The sequence below is a fragment of the Eretmochelys imbricata genome, chromosome 1 (genome assembly GCF_965152235.1).
Source record: "Eretmochelys imbricata isolate rEreImb1 chromosome 1, rEreImb1.hap1, whole genome shotgun sequence".
Taxonomy (NCBI): Eukaryota; Metazoa; Chordata; order Testudines; family Cheloniidae; genus Eretmochelys; species Eretmochelys imbricata.
The window spans coordinates 250264888-250283406 of NC_135572.1; the positions used below are offsets into that span (position 1 = coordinate 250264888).

The following is an 18519-nucleotide window of genomic DNA, read 5'->3' on the forward strand; positions in this document are numbered from 1 at the left end:
CTTGGCTCCCTTTTTAGTTTAATCTGAAATTCCTATGCTTTAAGTGTTCTTCACACACCAAACAACTACCTCTACAACTTTCTTGTAAAGCTGTTTATCATTACATCAAGGCAGGCGATTCTCTTACTTTGTGTTTCAACAGAAAAGCACAAGGAGACCCTGGGCCCAATTGGTGCTTGAGTGATTCTGTAATACAATTGCTAGAAACCTTAAAAAAAAAAAAAAAAAAAGTACTTTCAGTCCAGCATACTGAAATTTTTGCTTTGGGGTGTTTTAAGACCTAAGTTTTAAATATATTTGTGCCCTACACAGGAGACAGGGAACAGGACACCAAGTGAAATTCCAAACCTCTGAAGATTATTGGAAGCCAGAAAGAAGCGGGAAGTTTATGGTGGTTAAGAGCTCTACATGATCAGTCTCCTGAGCCTTTGCACATCAGCCCCACTACAATCTTCTACCTCTATACCTTTACTTTTCGTCCCCAGAGCACACCTATACTTTGAGCTGGGGGTGAGAGTTCCAGCTCAAGGAGACATACTTGTGCTAGTTCTGATCAAGTTAGTGCAATAAAAACAGAGTGTAGGCACAGCAGCGCAAGAGGTAGTGATGGTGGGGTGAATGGGCACATACTTGGGGTGGCTAGCCCCAACTTCAGCCTACTCTCCCGCCTCCCCTCCACGGCTACATTATTTCAGTGTGCCTGCTTGATCAGAGATAGCACATGTATGACTCCTTGAGTTGGAAATTATACCTCTGGCTGGAAGTGTAGACATACAGCTAGTCTCTGATTCACCTTCCTGAAGCCTTGTTGAAGACCAAGAGATCTACTATGGACCTTGGCAAGTCAGCAGAAACCATGGGCCCAGTATGGATTCCTGGCCTCAGCAGCACCTGTACATTTTATCAAATCTGAGACAGGGAGCAGGAATATGTAACCTGGGGGAGTAGGAAAGGAAGTAGAAGCAGATGACAGAAGCTAGCAGGGCTGTGGGATCCACTGGGGTCATGGAAACCTGCAGACCTTAGGAGCGCTTGAGACATTCAGATGGAAATAAGGAGGGCTGGAAACCTTAAGCTAAGATTGTTATAGGAGCTAATCAAGTCAAGAGGAACTTGAGTCAGGCTGCCTGTACTTGGCTTGAGAGGAAAAAATCATGCCAATACTGTACCTGCACTAAAAACAGATAATATACTAATACACTGTACAAATCAGTTTGGATAAACATTCTGTTTCAGCCTTGCTTCAGAACAAGAGCCCTTTCCAAAAGGTTATTCTCTCGTATACTTAAAACCATTCACAAGAGTGTTGGATTCCTTACCGGTACCCTGCTAAGAGGTGGCTTTGAGGGAGGAGTCCCTGGTTTCACTGCTGTTGTTGCAATGCTGACTGATGCTGGAACATAGGTGACAGGAATGCCCACTTGACCAGGTGTGGCAACTGGTGTCATCACTGGTAAGCCAGTTGGTCCAAGGGGCAAACTAACTGGTGGTATACAAGAGCTGGTCGTGGCTGTCATAGGTTTAGTTGGTGCAACAGCAGTGGTTGGTACACCAGGCATGACTGTAGTCTCCATTACCAGTGATGTCTCCAGAGATACAGGTGGATGCGTTGCTCCAACATTGCCATGTTCACTGAATAGAGATCGTAGCTTTTCTTCCAAGGTCTTTATGTCATCGATGCCAGGAGCTTTGGGCTGAGTGTCAACATCAGCCTCCAGACAGTGAGTATGAGGTTGATTGGGTAGCGGAGCAGGTTGAGGTTGACTGTGTATCAAGGTCTGCTGTACTGCAGGCAAGTTAGCAACTGGCTGCGTCAGTGGTAGGGTGCCAGATAAAGGAACCTGGGGTACTATGGGGGTAGAGATTGCAGCTGCTGCCTGGGGTAGGACAGGTGTTGACGCAACTGCTGACGGAATGAGTAAAGGATGCACCACAGCAGGCTGAGGGACTGAACCAGATATACTTGATGCCACTGCAGAGGACAATGGTACAGAGATAGGAAGGGACAAGCCAGCTGCACTGCACAGCTGCGCTTTATCTACTGATTGCCCATCCTCAGGCTTCAAGTGTAGCACACTTACAACTGTTTCTGCCAGACTGGGGGTGGAGCTACTACTGCTGAGCTGAGGCATTTGTGAAGTCACATTATGAGCCATAGTTGGGGCTACAGATGTTTGCGGAGCTGCCACAGACTCCATACTACTTGAAATCTGTTGAGCAGAAGGAGAGGTCACAGGTGGGGGTACAGCACTTGGTGCACTAACACTGGGGCCAGCCATGACAGGAATCTGTTGTGTTGGTGGCAACGTTAAAGAAGCAGGTGTGCTGATATTAGGGACAGCTTCTTCAGTCAGTGGTTGAGCAGACTGTGATGTAACAGTTAATGAAAAAGAAGCAGGTGCACTCACACTGGAAGTCACTCCACCAATTAATTGGTGCCCAGACTGTGATGTTGTGGGAGAGCTGGAGCCTGAAACACCTGTGCTTGGTGTAACTCCAGCTGGCACCTTTTCTGTAGGCAGGGGAACAACAGATTGAGCTACTGGAAGAGAAATACCAGTGGTGGAGGGAGGAGATGCTGGGAGAGGAGCCACTGATGTAGATGGTAGACTTCCAACGATGTTAGAAAGTACAGGTGGAAATGGTGGCATAGTTTGGTTAAAAACTGGAGGAGCTGTACTGGGTCCTTCTGTCATTTGAGCATGCCTGATCTCGGAGAAAGCTTGCTGCAGGCTGAGTGATGATGCAGAATGAGAGAGGTTCATCCCAGGACCATGTGATGGAGAGGAAGTAACTGGGGGAAAAAATATATATATATATCCAGTCAGGCCACCTAGAGAAGTTTACCATGGTTTACCTACCATTGCTAGATTAACACCATTCCAGTATAGTGCATTATAGCATGCTTTATGTCGGCTATTCAAAAGAGACCTAGGAGTACGGAGCCAGGGGATATACTGCAAATCACAATTTAAGATGTGCTGTGAACCCTATAGGAGCCTAGCACTGGAACAGCAATGGGTAGTATCAGTTAACAGACAGATCTAGAGGAAGAAAATCTTGCATAATGCTGCCCAAAAGCATTTTTGGCTCTAACCAGCGGTCAGTTCCTTATTTTCAGTGGGGTTTTTTCTAATGTTAGGAACGGGTCAAGGTGGGTGAGGTAATATCTTTTATTGGACCAACTTCTGTTGAGAGAGACAAGCTTTCGAGTTTACACAGAGCTCTTCTTCAGGTCTGGGAAAAGTACTCAGGGTCACAGCTGAATACAAGGTGGAACAGATTGTTAGCTTAAGTAGTTAACATACATTTCAAGAATAGCTGCCAACTTTCACATGGTAAATAAGCACCCCGACTTTCACAATAAACCAAAAATCAAGTTAATCCCATTCCAAAACAAGGCCAAAACAAGCCAATCCCTAAGAATCTTAACACTATGTGACTAGATCCTCGGCGTGCAGTCTGGGACTGTGGTGGGTCCCCTGAATCTCTCCCGCCGTTGCCCCTGCTTTCCAGGAACTGATTAAAAAAGAAACAAGCAACTCACAAGCCAATTAAGCCAAAAACAAGCCCAATTTCTGTGTTTTTTCCATGGGTTTGGCATGTCTGATTTCAAGGGACCAGACTCAGACTAAGGTCAGAAGGGACCATCATGATCAACTAGTCTGACCTCCTGCACATTGCAGGCCACAGAACCTCACCCAACAACTCCTGTGATAGACCCCTAACCTCTGGCTGAGTTACTGAAATCCTTAAATCATGATTTAAGAACTTCAAGTTACAGATAATCTACCATTTACACTAGTTTAAACTTGCAAGTGACCCATGCCACATGCTGCTGGGGAAGGTGAAAAACCCCCAGGGTCTCTGTCAATCTGACCTGGGGGAAAATTCCTTCCTGATCCTATATATAGCAATCAGATAGATCCTGAGCACGTACGCAAGACCCACCAGCCAGATACTACAGAGAATTCTTTCCCAGGTAACTCAGAGCCCTCCTCATCTAGTGTCACATTTGCTATTAGCAGTCACAGATTGGCTACATGCCTTTGTAGGCAGTATCATCATACCATCCCCTCCATAAATTTTTCAGGCTCAGTCTTGAAGCCAGTTAGGTTTTTTGCCCGCACTGCTGCCCCTGGAAGGCTGTTCCAAAACTTCACTCCTCTGATGATTAGAGACCTTCACCTAATTTCAAGCCCAAACTTGTTGATGGCAAGTTTAGATCAGTTAGTTCTTGTGTCCACATTGGCGCATAACTTAAATAAATCCGCTCCCTCCCTGGTATTTATCCCTCTGATGTATTTAGAGAAAACAATCATATCTCCCCTCAGCCTTCTTTTGGTTAGGCTAAACAAACCAAGCTCTTGGAGTCTCCTCTCATAAGGTAGGTTTTCCATTGCTCAGATCATCCTAGTAACCCTTTTCTGCACAAGAAGAGGGTGGAGGAGAAGGGAGCTTCCTTTTCCCCCTATGATTGGAGGCATGCTAATGGGCCACTTCACCTTGAACGTTCCCTTGAAATGTGTGATAACTACTTATGCTAAACAATCTGTTCCACCTTGTATTTAACCGAGAGGCACTGTGTGCATTTCCCAGACCTGAAGAAAAGCTCTGTGTAAGCTCAAAAGCTTCTCTCACTTCAATGGAATTTGGTCCAATAAAAGATATTACCTCACTTATCTTGTCTCTCTAATATCCTGGGACTTACACAACTACGACAAGAACTGGTCACTCAGGTTAAACAACTTGTAGCTGGTATCAAATAAATATTAACAGTCAAAACTCCAGAGAGCTTTAGGTAACTTACCAATATCTAGAAGTTCCTTTCCTGCAGGAATAGAAGAGGTGAAAAACTGCTGTTCTCTTAACCGACTCTCTGGGACAGGACTGACAATAAATCGTCTTCCAGCAGAATGGACAACCTGGGTGAAAGAGCTGGGAGGAACACCTAAACAATAAAGAGAAGTTAGGTATTTAGCCATGTGCTGCATCTCACTCATCACAGCATGTCCTACCAGATCATGCACTCAAGCATACAAAGGTTGCGCTCCTCAGCTGGACCAAAGTCCGTAGTAGGAAACTGTTGGATAAGTACTATAAAGCTTACCCGTTCTCTGCGGTATGAAAGATACAGGATCTGGCTGTTTGAACTCTCCCTCCAATTTCTGCAAAAAGGTAAAATAGTATAATTTACATTCAAGCACCTCAGTCTTCCAAAAAAGCTTAAACAAGTTCAGTGGCATAACTATGGTATTCAGTGTACTGCTACTGTAAGCAATACTGTGAATTTGAGTACTTTATCAATCTAATCTAGTTCTACCTCACTTCACCCCTCCCACACCCCTCAAAACTCTGTTCCATGGGAACATGTCAGTATTACATCTAAATTACCAAGACAGGAAAGTTTGGAAACCTATCTGCTTTCCTGCCGGGCAGACTGCCCTGGAACCAGGACTCCCATAGGTTGTCATTGTCCCAACTCCAAGGCAGTCCAGGAAGCCCTCGCAACCCCTTTCCCCTGCCTGGTGGGCTGCCAGGATGCTGGACAACTGGAGAAGCAGAGGAATCACTACAAAAATGTCAAAACAAGGGGTCTTATTTTTTTTCTAAACCATTTCATTTTTGTTCCATTTTGGAGCAATTTTTTGAAATTCTGAAATTTCCGGGAATTCCAGTTTCTGGCCAGCTCTACTTATGCCACCACTTCCACTGCACTCAAAACAGAAGTTGTAAACAGTCTGGCTGAAGCAACCAGGTCCCCACTTACCTGGGACCCTGGAAAGAAGCAGTCATCTTTCGTCTGCATACTCTCCAAGCCCTGATCGCCTTCTGGCTCCACACTGACATCTTCACTGAGCATTTCATCTGCTTTCTCAATGATCTCTCGTACCTGCTCTACAAATGAATCTCTCTCAGTTGCTAGAATAAATTCATTCTGCACCTGTAAATGAAACAAAACAACAAGGATTACTGTCATCATTAAAGTCCCTTGTCTATTTATATTTTTAAACCCCTTCAAACCTACATATTGTGCATGGATTCTGTCTATGCAACTATGCCTTCCTTTCAGTGTTACACCAACTTGTTGCATCTTGCTTTAATTTAGACTGTGACCTCTTTAGGGAAAGGGATAGTCTGTATTTTTATAGCCTCAAGTGTAACAGGACTCTTATTTGGTCCTCTATTTGTATTACAGTAGCACTAAAAGTCTCACTCATCTAGGTAAGCTACTGTCACTTCATCACAGGATTTCTCCTTGGCATAAATTGTTTAATTGAAATTTACCACTTCTGTCGAACTATCTGTTCGAGCTTGTATTTAGCTGTTACACACAGTTTCCCAGACCTTTAGAATAGGTCTGTATAGACTTAAAGCTTGTCTCTCACTAACAGAAGATGGTTCAATAAAAGATGATATTACCTCACCCACCTTGACTAATATCCTGGGACCAACACAGCTACAAAATCATTGCATAATTGAAGTCAGGCAGTCAAACTAATTCCTATTACGTCTACTGATTTAATATTGTGTAAGTGCTCAAAACAACTCTCAAATGTTTAGCTGCAGTAAAAGGAATGAGGGACTATGGTCATTGAAACTTGAAAGTACTGTGCACTATCTCCTCACAAAGTGCTGGAAATGAACTTCTAAATTCTCTTCTCTGCCTGTTCAGAGTCTTTCGTAACCAGAGCCAAACAATCATGATGAACCAAGTTGCTCTGCACTAGCAAACTACGTTTAAGTTGAACCCGTATCTCCCAGAGAAGAGAGAAAATAACTTCACAAGCTTAATTCTGTGACTAGCCACATAAACCAGCTGTACATTTCAATTGTGCAAAACAAGTCACTACAAACTTCTGTTCAAAGACTGATAAGTGTCTTTTTAGCAGTCATCTGTTTTTCACTCTGACTGAGAATGGATACTACTACTGGGATGGCAATGCCATGCTGTTCTATTTCATGAGCAGTATGCACTAGTTTTTCAAGATATGCCAAGACAATTTTCCACAGAATGATTTGAGATAAAATCTTTAATAGTCTTCTATCCTTGATGCTGCGAAATGAAATGGGATCCAGCATATATAACCCTGACCAATCAGTTTACTTTCTACATGACAAAACCAACACGAATTAATTCAGACTTCCTTGGAAACAATAACTGAAGTAACCGGTGTATGCTGAATGTATATAATGTGGATAGTGTAATTTAATAGCTTATAGGTGTACATTTCATGACACCTTTGAAAGAATCTTCCTTTTACAATATTGTGTCTCTCTCGTTCAAAGATTTTTGATGTATATTGTTACCACCTCAAGAAAAACCTATGAATGAGTAACAAGGGTTATACAAAACATTTGCAACAATGAAAAGTTTCTGTAAATGTATTCAATTATCAATGTATATGTATTTCTTTAAGTGGCGGGAGGGTTAGTGTGTGTTTTGTGCAGGTTAGTAAAAAATATTTCCTTAAAAATATTACTACACACCTGTCCAACTGAGCATTGCGTAGCTGGGAGGCTATTTGCTCACGGACAGGCATGAAAGAGCAAGTCACCATGAGCTCAAAAGGAGGCCTAGTTAAGGCTCAGAGAACTAAATTAAGATCCCAGGTTGGAGTGGGTGTCTCATGTGTGGGAAGAGATTTCCAACACCCTTAAGTAATCTACACGTCAGTGGGTAAGCAAACAGAGTATCGGTCTACTTGACAGTGAAAGGCCGTTATAGTCATAAGATGTACCTTAAAGGAACAGAGTTTTGATGAGAGGGTGGGAGGAAGATGTTTGGTCTATGTGCTTAGACCACCACAAATTTGGAATCACTTCCATTTTTGCTGGTAAGTATGCCGAGTGGTCAATTTTCAGCTGTGTAATAACATGTCTTTTACTTCATCAGAGCATTCTACCTCTAGATCCTGGAACCAAGAAGGAGCCACACCTGGAAGCGGAGGATCTACAAGTTGGAGTGAATGAGCTGTCTGTTGTTTTGAGAGAGCAAGTGAGGAATGGGTTGAAGAGGAACTGGAGAACATAGTGCCATCTATGCCACATAAGGGAACCAAACTTGCCTTGGCCAGGAGGGGGCAATCAGAATAAGTCTTGCTTTGTCTCATCGTACCTTGGACAGTAGAGGAAATGGGGGAAGGTCTATAAAAGGTTCCTGTCACATGGGAGGATGAGCGCAAATCTGAGAAACTGTTTCCCCAGGCCTGCTCTGGAGCAATAATGAGGACATATCTTGTTCCAATACGCAGTGAAGAGATCTATAGTCAGGGTTCCCCCAAGGGGTAAAAATGTCATGAATAGGGCTCTGTGGTTTTTACAGAGGTCGCGGAAGTCACGGATTCTGTAACTTTCCACTATCGCTGTGACTTCTGCGGAGGTTAGTGTGGCTGAGTCCAGAGCCGCCCAAGTAGCTGGCTCTGAGACCAGCTGACCATGTGGCCCCAGGGACAGCCACCCCCAGCTGCTGCTGGAGCAGCCCCACAGACTGCTCAGGCAGCCCCGTGCAGTCAGCTCCAGGGACTGCCCAAGCAATGGTCCCCCTGCTGGCAGCCAGAGTAGCTGCTTCCCTGGGCAGCACCTGGGTGGCCAGTGGAGCCGGTGCCGGAGGTGCCAGTCTGGTCGGCCGCTGGCAGCTGCTTCCCCGGGCTGGCCCCCCCTCCCTTTCCCTTCCCCAGCAGCAGCCTCTCCAGATGCAACTGCCCCCCAGCAGCAGCCTCTCCAGATGCAACTGCCCCCCCACCTCCACCCAACAGCAGTGACCCCCTTAAGATTTAGTCATGGCTAGTTTTAGTAAAAGTCATGGACAGATCACAGGCCCATGATTGTGTGGGTCTTGCCCATGACCTGTCCATGAGACTTACTAAAAATACCCGTGACTGAATTGTAGCCTTAGACATGAAGCATCTCTGAGTTCAGTTTCCAATTGTGGTCGTGAGAGAAGTTCCAACTTAGATTGTTGGTTGTCACATTCTGCATCCCAGGTAGGTAGACGACTGAGATAAGCATGCTCTGTCGGATGCACCAATTCTGAAGTCTGAGTGCTTCTGTGAAGAGGGAGGTACCCTGGGCCTCTTGCACTGCAGCTCGTAATAGCACTGTGAGGGTGGATACTGAGAAGATCGTGACCTGTACTGTGATTGAGAGCCATAGCTCCTCTTTTGTCCCGCTGTATAGATTCCTAGGGAAACCTTCAAGGCATGGAGAGAGGTGCCAGTCATATCCATGAACAGCTTGGGCCCTTTGAACGGGAGATCCTCAACCATAGTCTGTACCTCTTTGGGCAACCCAGAAAGGTGTAACCATGACACCTGCCTCATTATCACTGCCATGGAGACCTACCAGGCTGCTGTATCTGCTGCATCCAACACCGTCTGTAGCATAGTCCTGGCCACTAACTGACTCTCTATGACAATGACCTGAAGGTGCTCTTTTTGTGCCTCTGATAAATGTTCAATGAACACATTGACTTTTCCATAATTAAATCATATTTGGCCATCACCAATTTGTTACCCTGAGCTGCAATGTCTCAGACTAATATGTCTTCCTTCCAAAGAGATCTAGCCTTTTCCAATCTCCATCATATGGGGTCGACTTGGCATGTTGCTGCTTGCCAAGTGCATTAACCACATCTACTACAATTGAATTGGGTTGAGGATGTAGGATGTTGAGGATATTGGATTGAGGATGTTTGTAGATGACACTAAGACCTGGGAGGAGTGGTAGATCCGCTGGAGGGTAGAGACAGGACACAGAGGGACCTAGACAAATTAGAGGATTGGCGCAAAAGAAATCTGATGAAGTTCAACAAGAACAAGTGCAGGGTCCTGCACTTAGGATGGAAGAATCCCATGCACCGCTACAGACTATGGACGGAATGGCTAGGCAGTTCTGCAGAGAAGGATCTAGGAGTTACAGTGGACAAGAAGCTGGATATGAGTCAACAGTGTACCGTTGTTGCCAAGAAGGCCAATGGCATTTTGGGATGTATAAGTAGGGGCATTGCCAGCAGATCGAGGGACGTGATCGTTCCCCTCTATTCGACATTGGTGAGGCCTCATCTGGAGTACTGTGTCCAGTTTTGGACCCCACACTAAAAGAAGGATGTGGAAAAATTGGAAAACATCCAGCGGAGGGCAACAAAAATGATTAGGGGGCTGGAACACATGACTTATGAGGAGAGGCTGAGGGAACTAGGATTGTTTAATCTGCGGAAGAGAAGAATGAGGGGGGATTTGATAGCTGCTTTCAACTACCTGAAAGGGGGTTCCAAAGCGGATGGATCTAGACTGTTCTCAGTGGGAGCAGATGACAGAACAAGGAGTAATGGTCACAAATTGCAGTGCGGGAGGTTTAGGTTGTATGTTAGGAAAAACTTTTTCACTAGGAGGGGTGGTGAAACCCTGGAATGGGTTACCTAGGGAGGTGGTGGAATCTCCTTCCTTAGAGGTTTTCAAGGTCAGGCTTGACAAAGCCCTGGCTGGGATGATTTAATTGGGGAATGGTCCTGCTTTGAGCAGGGGGTTAGACTAGATGACCTCCTGAGGTCCCTTCCAACCCCGATATTCTATGAAGAAACAAAGTCTGCCTCTTTGTGAGAGATGTAATATTTCTTGTCGGCTCTCTTGCAGGTTGATGCAATGGAGACTGGCGTCCGCCAGATGACTTTGGCAGGATCCAGAAGCGCCTCACCTCAGGAGGGTGATTCTGGAGAAGGAGGAAGTATGCAGAATATCTACCAGCTCGTGATGTGTATCTACTACCTCCTGAAGGGGAATTTGCAGCTCATCCACCACCCTCTTAGTAAGATCTTAAAATCATCAGCTAGTGATGGGGGAAGGCATTAAAGCCTTATCTGGTGAAGATGAAGAGAAGTTGGCTGGAGGGGTAGCCTCCGTTTCAAGCCTTTCCTCCTGTCCTTCAAAAGTTTCTTCTTCCTCCAGTTCAGGGACCAGAGATAGTGAAGCTACAGGAGACAGTCTCACCAACTCTCTGAGAGACATGGACGTCAACAAACTGTGGGATCTGTACAACACCCCTGGATCCCAATATGGCAGGGTGAGGGGTAGTGAAAGTGCACAAGGAGGCCCACACCAAGACTGCAGGTCAGCATGAGGGTGGAGTTGAGGAGGTCCCCAGTACTGTGACAGCATGCCACAGTGAGAGGTCATGGAAATAACATGCTCCTGGTCACTGTCATACTCATCACAGGGTAAGGGTGGTGCTGACTGGAGCACTGGCAGTAAATGGCCCCAGTGATTCCATGCATGAGGCTCCAGTTCCAATTAATGGGGATTGTGCTTATTCCATGACCTCCAGATCTCTAGGGTACAGGAATTCTTGCGGTTACACTGACTCACTTGGTACCATGGATGAGTGTCGGTGGTAACTTGCAGGTACCGATGGTTGCTTGCGTGTAGAACGCTCCAGGGACAGTAGCTTTGCCACAATCAGTACCGATGCTTTACTTGGTACCACTCACTTGAAAGCAGTATGTACTTTGTCCTTCTCCTTAGGAGGCAGTACCACTACCTAGGAGTCTGAGCCTCTGGTGCAGGGGTGGGCAAACTAGGGCCCATGGGCCAGATCCAGCACGCCAGTCGTTTTAATCCAGCCCTCAAGCTCCTGCTGGGGAGCAAGGTCTGGGGTTTGCCAAGCTCCAGAGCTCCAGCCGGGGAGCAGAGTTGGGGGCTGCTCCACGTAGCTCGGGGAAGCAATGGTATAGCCCTACTCCGCTGCTCCGGCTGGGGAGCAGAGTAGGGGGCCACTCCGTGTGGCTCCCGGAAGCAGCAGCAGCAAGTCACCCCTCCAGCTCCTATGTGTAGGGGCAGCCAGGGGGCTCCACTCGCTGCCCCCCACCCCAAGCGAGGTCCCTGCAGCTCCCATTGGCCAGGAACTGCAGCCAATGGGAGCTGCAGGGGCAACACCTGGGGATGGGGTAGCGCACAGCAGAGTCGAGCAGCCTCCTACACCCCAAACCTCTCATCCCCAATCCCACCCCAGAACCTGCAACCCCAGCCAGAGCCCTCCCCCAACACTCCAACACCCTGCCCCAGCCCAGAGCCCTCTCCCACCCTCCAAACCCCTCAGTCCCAGCCCAGAGCATCCTCCAGCACCCCAACCCCCTTCCCCAGCCCTGATCCCCCTCCTGCCCTCCGAATCCCTTGGTCCCAGCCTAGAGCACCCTCATGCACCCCAAACTCCTAATCCCCACCCCACAGCCTTCCCCCCACACCCCAACCCCCTGCCCCAGCTTAGAGCCCTCTCCCACACCCTGAACTCCTCATTTCTGGCCCCACCTCAGAGCCTGCACCCTCAGCCAGAGCCCTGACCCCCTCCCACACCCCAACCCCCAATTTCGTGGGCACTCATGGCCCGCCATACAATTTCTATACCCAGATGTGGCCCTCAGGCCAAAAAGTTTGCCCACCCCAGCTCCGGTGTCTTTAGGCAGTGCAGCTAAGCTCATAGGGAAGACACCCTGATACTTCTGGGTACCGCACTTCGGAGCCACTGGTATAGAGGTGGCTGAGCGCACCGGGGAACCCCTCTGGCTGGCCAAAGACTCTGTCTGGGGGCTTGGAGCCCTTTTTCTCGAGCCCTTAAGGAGGGAATCTGCTGATTTTTTCCACAATTCTATCCCAATGGAAGTCGAAGGCTCCGGAGACAACGTGTGTCCTGGATAACATCTAGCACTGGAGTCAGCTGGTGGCTGAAGTGCTCTCTCCATCAGGAGGAGTTTTAACTTTAGATCCTGGTTTGGCTTTTTTTGAGACCTCGCCTTGAGCTGCTGGCAGAGGGTGCACTTTTGTGGATATACGATTCTCCCAGACACTTTACACAGTGATATCACCCTTCAAAAGCAAAGAGAGCAGAAGAGTTTTTTTGTTTTTTGTTTTTTAATTAAAAGGAGAGGTTAGAAAGCCTAAACTACTAAATGCCCTCTGGGAGGGGGCGGGCAGAGGGTTCCCCAGAAAGGGCAGGAAACATGACATAGAAGGGGTTTTCCCCCTTTTTTTTTAAATCCCGGAAAACTAACCATTAAGGGAAACAAAAGGACTAAAACTACTACTTATGCTAATGATGCAGAGAATGATCAGACACTTGCTTGCTCCATTTGAGGCCAAAGGCAGTCAAGAAGGAACTGTGGGCAGTTTGCCCGCACAAGATAGCTTCTGGGCAGATCATGAGGGAAGAAAAGCACATATGTGGGCAGAATGGACACTACAACCTAAAGTCTTCGAATGGAGGCACAGGGGCTCAGATACACCTACACTGGAGCTCCCATAGGGACATTACTTGAAGAAGAAAATTAAGTTCCCCAGTGACACGAACGGAACTGCACTTGGAAGAGTTTGTTTTATATTGTATTTCCAGAAATGGAGTTTAGTGTTTATTAGTTCAGCTCACAAGAAGCAGTAAGAGATTTTTAAAATCCTAGAGTAGAAAGTTAAAACTGTTTTACTTGAAGACACTGAAGTTTGAAGATAGAAGCTGACCCAAATCCTCAGATGAACTAGTTGTGCAAATACTGGACCAAACATGTTGGCTTTGGACACTGTTCTTTACCACTCAGTTATTACGGAAAGATTTTGCTTCTAATATTAGTAACGTGACTGGAAGAGGAGACAGACTGTAGTGCACAAGGAAGCCATAAGAATAGTAGTAATTCCAGAAGGCAGGTTAGATGAACTCTAATCTAAGGTGATTTGTACAACTAATACAGTTAACAAGATCACGGTCAATTCTCCATCTGCACTGGAGATGTAGCTCACCATAATTGATGCTATTTCCTCCGGGTTGTCACCGTCCAAGTCAAATTTGAAAGTAACCATTTTCCGATTGTGTGTCTCTAGTTGGCATTCAACCACACGATCACCCTTGTTCGAAACCTGAAAGAAAAGAAATATGCTTTCCAGCCTGAACTGCGGAACACAATGGAACATCACAAACTACTGAGCACAAGTGTGCAGACATCTCTTGTTCCTAAAGCCCGGGAAGGCCAGGTGCACAAAAGCAACAAGAGATCTCCAACAGGGCCAACTGTACTGTACTCCTCCATGAGCCATTCACTTTCCATTCTCAAACAGAGATCAGATGCACTGAAGGGCAAATGATCCTCTAAGGGATTCCCAACTGCATCACCCTTCTAGCCCTCTTGCTCAACGTAGACCATCTTTCTCTAGAACTCTGACTGACAGTGTAAACCTTTCCTGCTTATGTCAAGAAACAGTACAAAAAGTCTGCCCCAACATTTCAGGAAAGTCATTAATGGTAATAGTGAAGGTAGGGTGAGGTTTCTTAAATGAACTCCAGCCCAGTCAACACAGTCTGAGGGCAAGGCAAATGGCAAAGCAAATATTCTGTAGCAACTACTGGCATCAGTGCTCCCTGAATGACCATGTTCTGCTGTGCTTAATGCTTTGCAGAATATCTAATAGCTCATCTTTGGAACACTATCTGACCTCCAAAGCAGGAAGAATATTTTGTACACCCCTATATAGTGTCCAGCACCAAGAAAAAAGATGGGGTGAAGCCTAGCCACTTCACATAGGAGGCTGTTATCAGAATTTAGGATACAAAGGAAACAAAGGATACTCCTCTTACAGAACTTCCCTGCCCACCATCCTGAAAAGCTCAAGAAAGACATTACCCACTACTACAGTCATTGAAGTAAGCCATAACTCACATTAAGAATTCTCAGTTTTGGTCTAGCAGTCTTCTCGTGCCGAGAGCGGCTGCGTACAGACTTCCGATAATGGCGTTTGGTGGTCCTCCCTTCATGTCTCCCACTAGATCCTGGCACATTCTCATTCCCATCACTCATCCCTGAAGCAACATCAGAATGTGCACTAAAAACCAAAATAATTAATTTTAATTTTTAATAATTTTCACAAATATTTGAACTTCTTTAGTGTGTGATGACGGAATTCCCCTCTTAACCCAAGAGAGGGTGGCCTCTTAAGAGCAACATTGGTTATCCTTGTGAGGACAGGGTCTGAGGAGGATAATCCTTTAATCACAAATGGTTGCTTGAATAATAAATATGTAACCACACATGAAAGGAAGGGATCCATAAAATATTTTTGTGAAGTAATCCATTTAAATATATCTTCTGGATGAAGCATCAAGCTCTACAAGGCTCAACCGCTGAGTAAGTATGAGTATCACAGGAATGAGTAATCCCCTTGCTTGATGTGTAATTACAATAGATTGGCATATCTGGTGTGATGTTATCTGATTAAGATATGACCATGTATATCATTGTTGCTACCACTGTTATACAATTGCAACAAATCTTGTACAAACAAATCTTGTGGATGTGAGGTGTCAATGGAAAAGTTATGATTTGCTGAATATGATTATCCTATTAGTATTCACATATTTTCATTTCTGAAGTTATGAATATTGACTGTATACCATAAACCTGGGAATCCTGGACACCCCATCATCTCAGGCATTGGCACCCTGACAACAGGATTGTCTGGCTATGTAGACTCACTCCTCAGGCCCTACGCTACCAGCACTCCCAGCTATCTTTGAGACACCACTGACTTCCTGAGGAAACTACAATCCATCGGTGATCTTCCTGAAAACACCATCCTGGCCACTATGGATGTAGAAGCCCTCTACACCAACATTCCACACAAAGATGGACTACAAGCCGTCAGGAACAGTATCCCCGATAATGTCACGGCAAACCTGGTGGCTGAATTTTGTGACTTTGTCCACACCCATAGTAACTATTTCACATCTGGGGACAATGTATACCTTCAAATCAACCCACATGACCCCACAGTATGCCAACATTTTTCTGGCTGACCTAGAACAATGCTTCCTCAGCTCTCATCCCCTAATGCCCCTACTCTACTTGCGCTACATTGATGACATCTGCATCATCTGGATCCATGGAAAAGAAGCCCTTGAGGAATTCCACCAGGATTTCAACTATTTCCTTCCCACCATCAACCTCAGCCTGGACCAGTCCACACAAGAGATCCACTTCCTGGACACTACAGTGCTAGTAAGTGATGGTCACACAACCACCACCCTATACCAGAAACCTACTGACCACTATGCCTACCTACATGCCTCCAGCTTTCATCCAGACCACACCACATGATCCATTGTCTATAGCCAAGCTCTACGATACAACCACATTTGCGCCAACCCCTCAGACAGAGACAAACACCTACAAGATCTCTATCAAGCATTCTTACAACTACAATACCCACCTGCAGAAGTGAAGAAACAGACTGATAGAGCCAGAAGAGTTCCCAGAAGTCACCTACTACAGGACAGGCCCAACAAAGAAAACAGAATGCCACTAGCCATCACCTTCAGCCCCCAACTAAAACCTCTCCAACGCATCATCAAGGATCTACAACCTACCCTGAAGGACGACCCATCACTCTCACAGATCTTGGGAGACAGGCCAGTCCTTGCTTACAGACAGCCCCCCAACCTGAAGCAAATATTCACCAGCAACCAGTAACCCAGGAACCTATCCTTGCAACAAAGCCCGTTGCCAGCTGTGTCCACATATCTATTCAGGGGACACCATCATAGGGCCTAATCACATCAGCCACACCATCAGAGGCTCGTTCACCTGCGCATCTACCAATGTGATATATGCCATCATGTGCCAGCAATGCCCCTCTGCCATGTCCATTGGCCAAACTGGACAGTCTCGACGTAAAAGAATAAATGGACACAAATCAGATGTCAAGAATTATAACATTCACAAACCAGTCAGAGAACACTTCAATCTCTTTGGTCACTCGATTACAGACCTAAAAGTGCCAATTCTTCAACAAAAAAACTTCAAAAACAGACTCCAACGAGAGACTGCTGAATTGGAATTAATTTGCAAACTGAATACAATTAACTTAGGTTTGAATAAAGACTGGGAGTGGATGGGTCATTACACAAGGTAAAACTATTTCCCCATGTTTATCCCCACCCCCACCCCACACACACTGTTCCTCACACGTTCTTGTCAACTGCTGGAAATGGCCCACCTTGATCATCCCTACAAAAGGTCCCCCCCCACACTCTCCTGCTGGTAATAGCTCACCTTACCTGATCACTCTCATTACAGTGTGTATAGTAACACCCATTGTTTCATGCTCTGTGTTTATAAATCTCCCCACTGTATTTTCCACTGAATGCATCCGATGAAGTGAGCTGTAGCTCACGAAAGCTTATGCTCAAATAAATTTGTTAGTCTTTAAGGTGCCACAAGTACTCCTTTTCTTCCCACAAGGTAGTTTACATCCAGTCTAGCCAGCATACTGTGAATGGACTATTCAAGTTGATGGTCATCAACGAACCCAATGGGCCATAGAAGAAGCTTATCCCCACCTGATAGACTTTCCTGTGAACTTTCCAAGCAAAATATGGGTAATGGCCCCTGCTATGACTCATCGAAACATGCAAGGGCATGTGACCAGCTCACGTGATACTGGACTCCATCTTGTGCCTGTACTTTTCCCACTGACTGTACTGACAGCAAACCCATCATATGGCAGAAAGTATAAAAGGCCCCAGAAACGTCTCCATTTGGCCTCTTTCCCACTCTAATCTCTGGACTTATACTAATGGGAGCTTTCTAACAAAGAGATTGAGGACCTTCCAATCTTTTGGAAGGAACCAGAGACTTGACTTAAGCCAGCAGTTTTATGCCATCACTGCTTCAAGCCTGATCCAAGAACTTTGCAATTATTAGATACTAAAAGATTGGCAACAGTGTGATTATTTGGTAAGATCTGAGTTATATATTGACCTGGGTATGTGGCTGGTCCTTTGGAATAAGAAGAACCCTTTGGTTGATGAAATTGGTTTTAAATAACCACTCATCATTAAGTCTAGTGTCTGGGTGTTGGGACAAAGGCTGGGATGCCTAAGGAGACTGCATTTCTGACTTCTCATTAGCCAATGTAGTGAGACAAATTTATTTTTGTTGATGGTTTGGTATATCTTATGGAAGATAACCAGCAGTTTGGGGGGGGTGGTGTTTGCCCTAATTCTCAGCAGTTTGTCATGAATCTGGTGTTCTCAGTTGTGACCCACTGAGGCACAGTAACAGCAGGTCATTGCACACAATCTGTGTGCCTTCTCCAGGCCCTGATTAAAAAGAAGAGGTTTGTAGGAGTTCAAGAGAAATCTTCTAGGAAAAAAACGGAAGTTATTTCCTCAGTTTATGTAGAAAATATCCCTAGTAAAGAACAGATGCCAGAGAGCCACCAATGGAAGAAACTCCTCTCAACCAACAAGTTCAACTTGGCAAAACCCACTGGTTACCTGTCTAGTGAGGAGACCAATGGGGTAGTCAGTGCAGGATGTTGCTGTGCTGGTGGTACAGTTTCTGAAGGAGCAGCCTGTGAGGCCCCCTGAGTACCCTAGAAGAGAAAACAAACATTCTTCAAGCATGCCAATGAGTTATTTCTTCATTTCTCACCACAATCAACCTTTTAATATTTTTTCCCCAATCAAACTTTGAAGCTAGAAAGCACC

General features: G+C 45.7%; 1 protein-coding gene across 5 annotated transcripts in view; it reads right to left on the reverse strand.

Moving 5' to 3' along the window:
* Positions 1-18519, reverse strand: part of WNK1 (WNK lysine deficient protein kinase 1) — a 170543-nt gene that overhangs the window by 38851 nt on the left and 113173 nt on the right. For 3 of the 5 annotated variants that reach the window (XM_077827393.1, XM_077827384.1, XM_077827413.1), the window contains 7 exons: positions 18307-18404; positions 14693-14855; positions 13779-13895; positions 5771-5944; positions 5111-5168; positions 4811-4951; positions 1320-2794 (listed from right to left, as the gene is read on the reverse strand). In XM_077827393.1, the coding sequence (XP_077683519.1) occupies positions 1320-2794; positions 4811-4951; positions 5111-5168; positions 5771-5944; positions 13779-13895; positions 14693-14855; positions 18307-18404 (2226 nt within the window). Of the gene's footprint in view, positions 1-127; positions 209-1319; positions 2795-4810; positions 4952-5110; positions 5169-5770; positions 5945-13778; positions 13896-14692; positions 14856-18306; positions 18405-18519 lie in introns of all 5 variants that reach the window. The other 2 variants (XM_077827375.1, XM_077827403.1) reach the window with 1 other exon arrangement.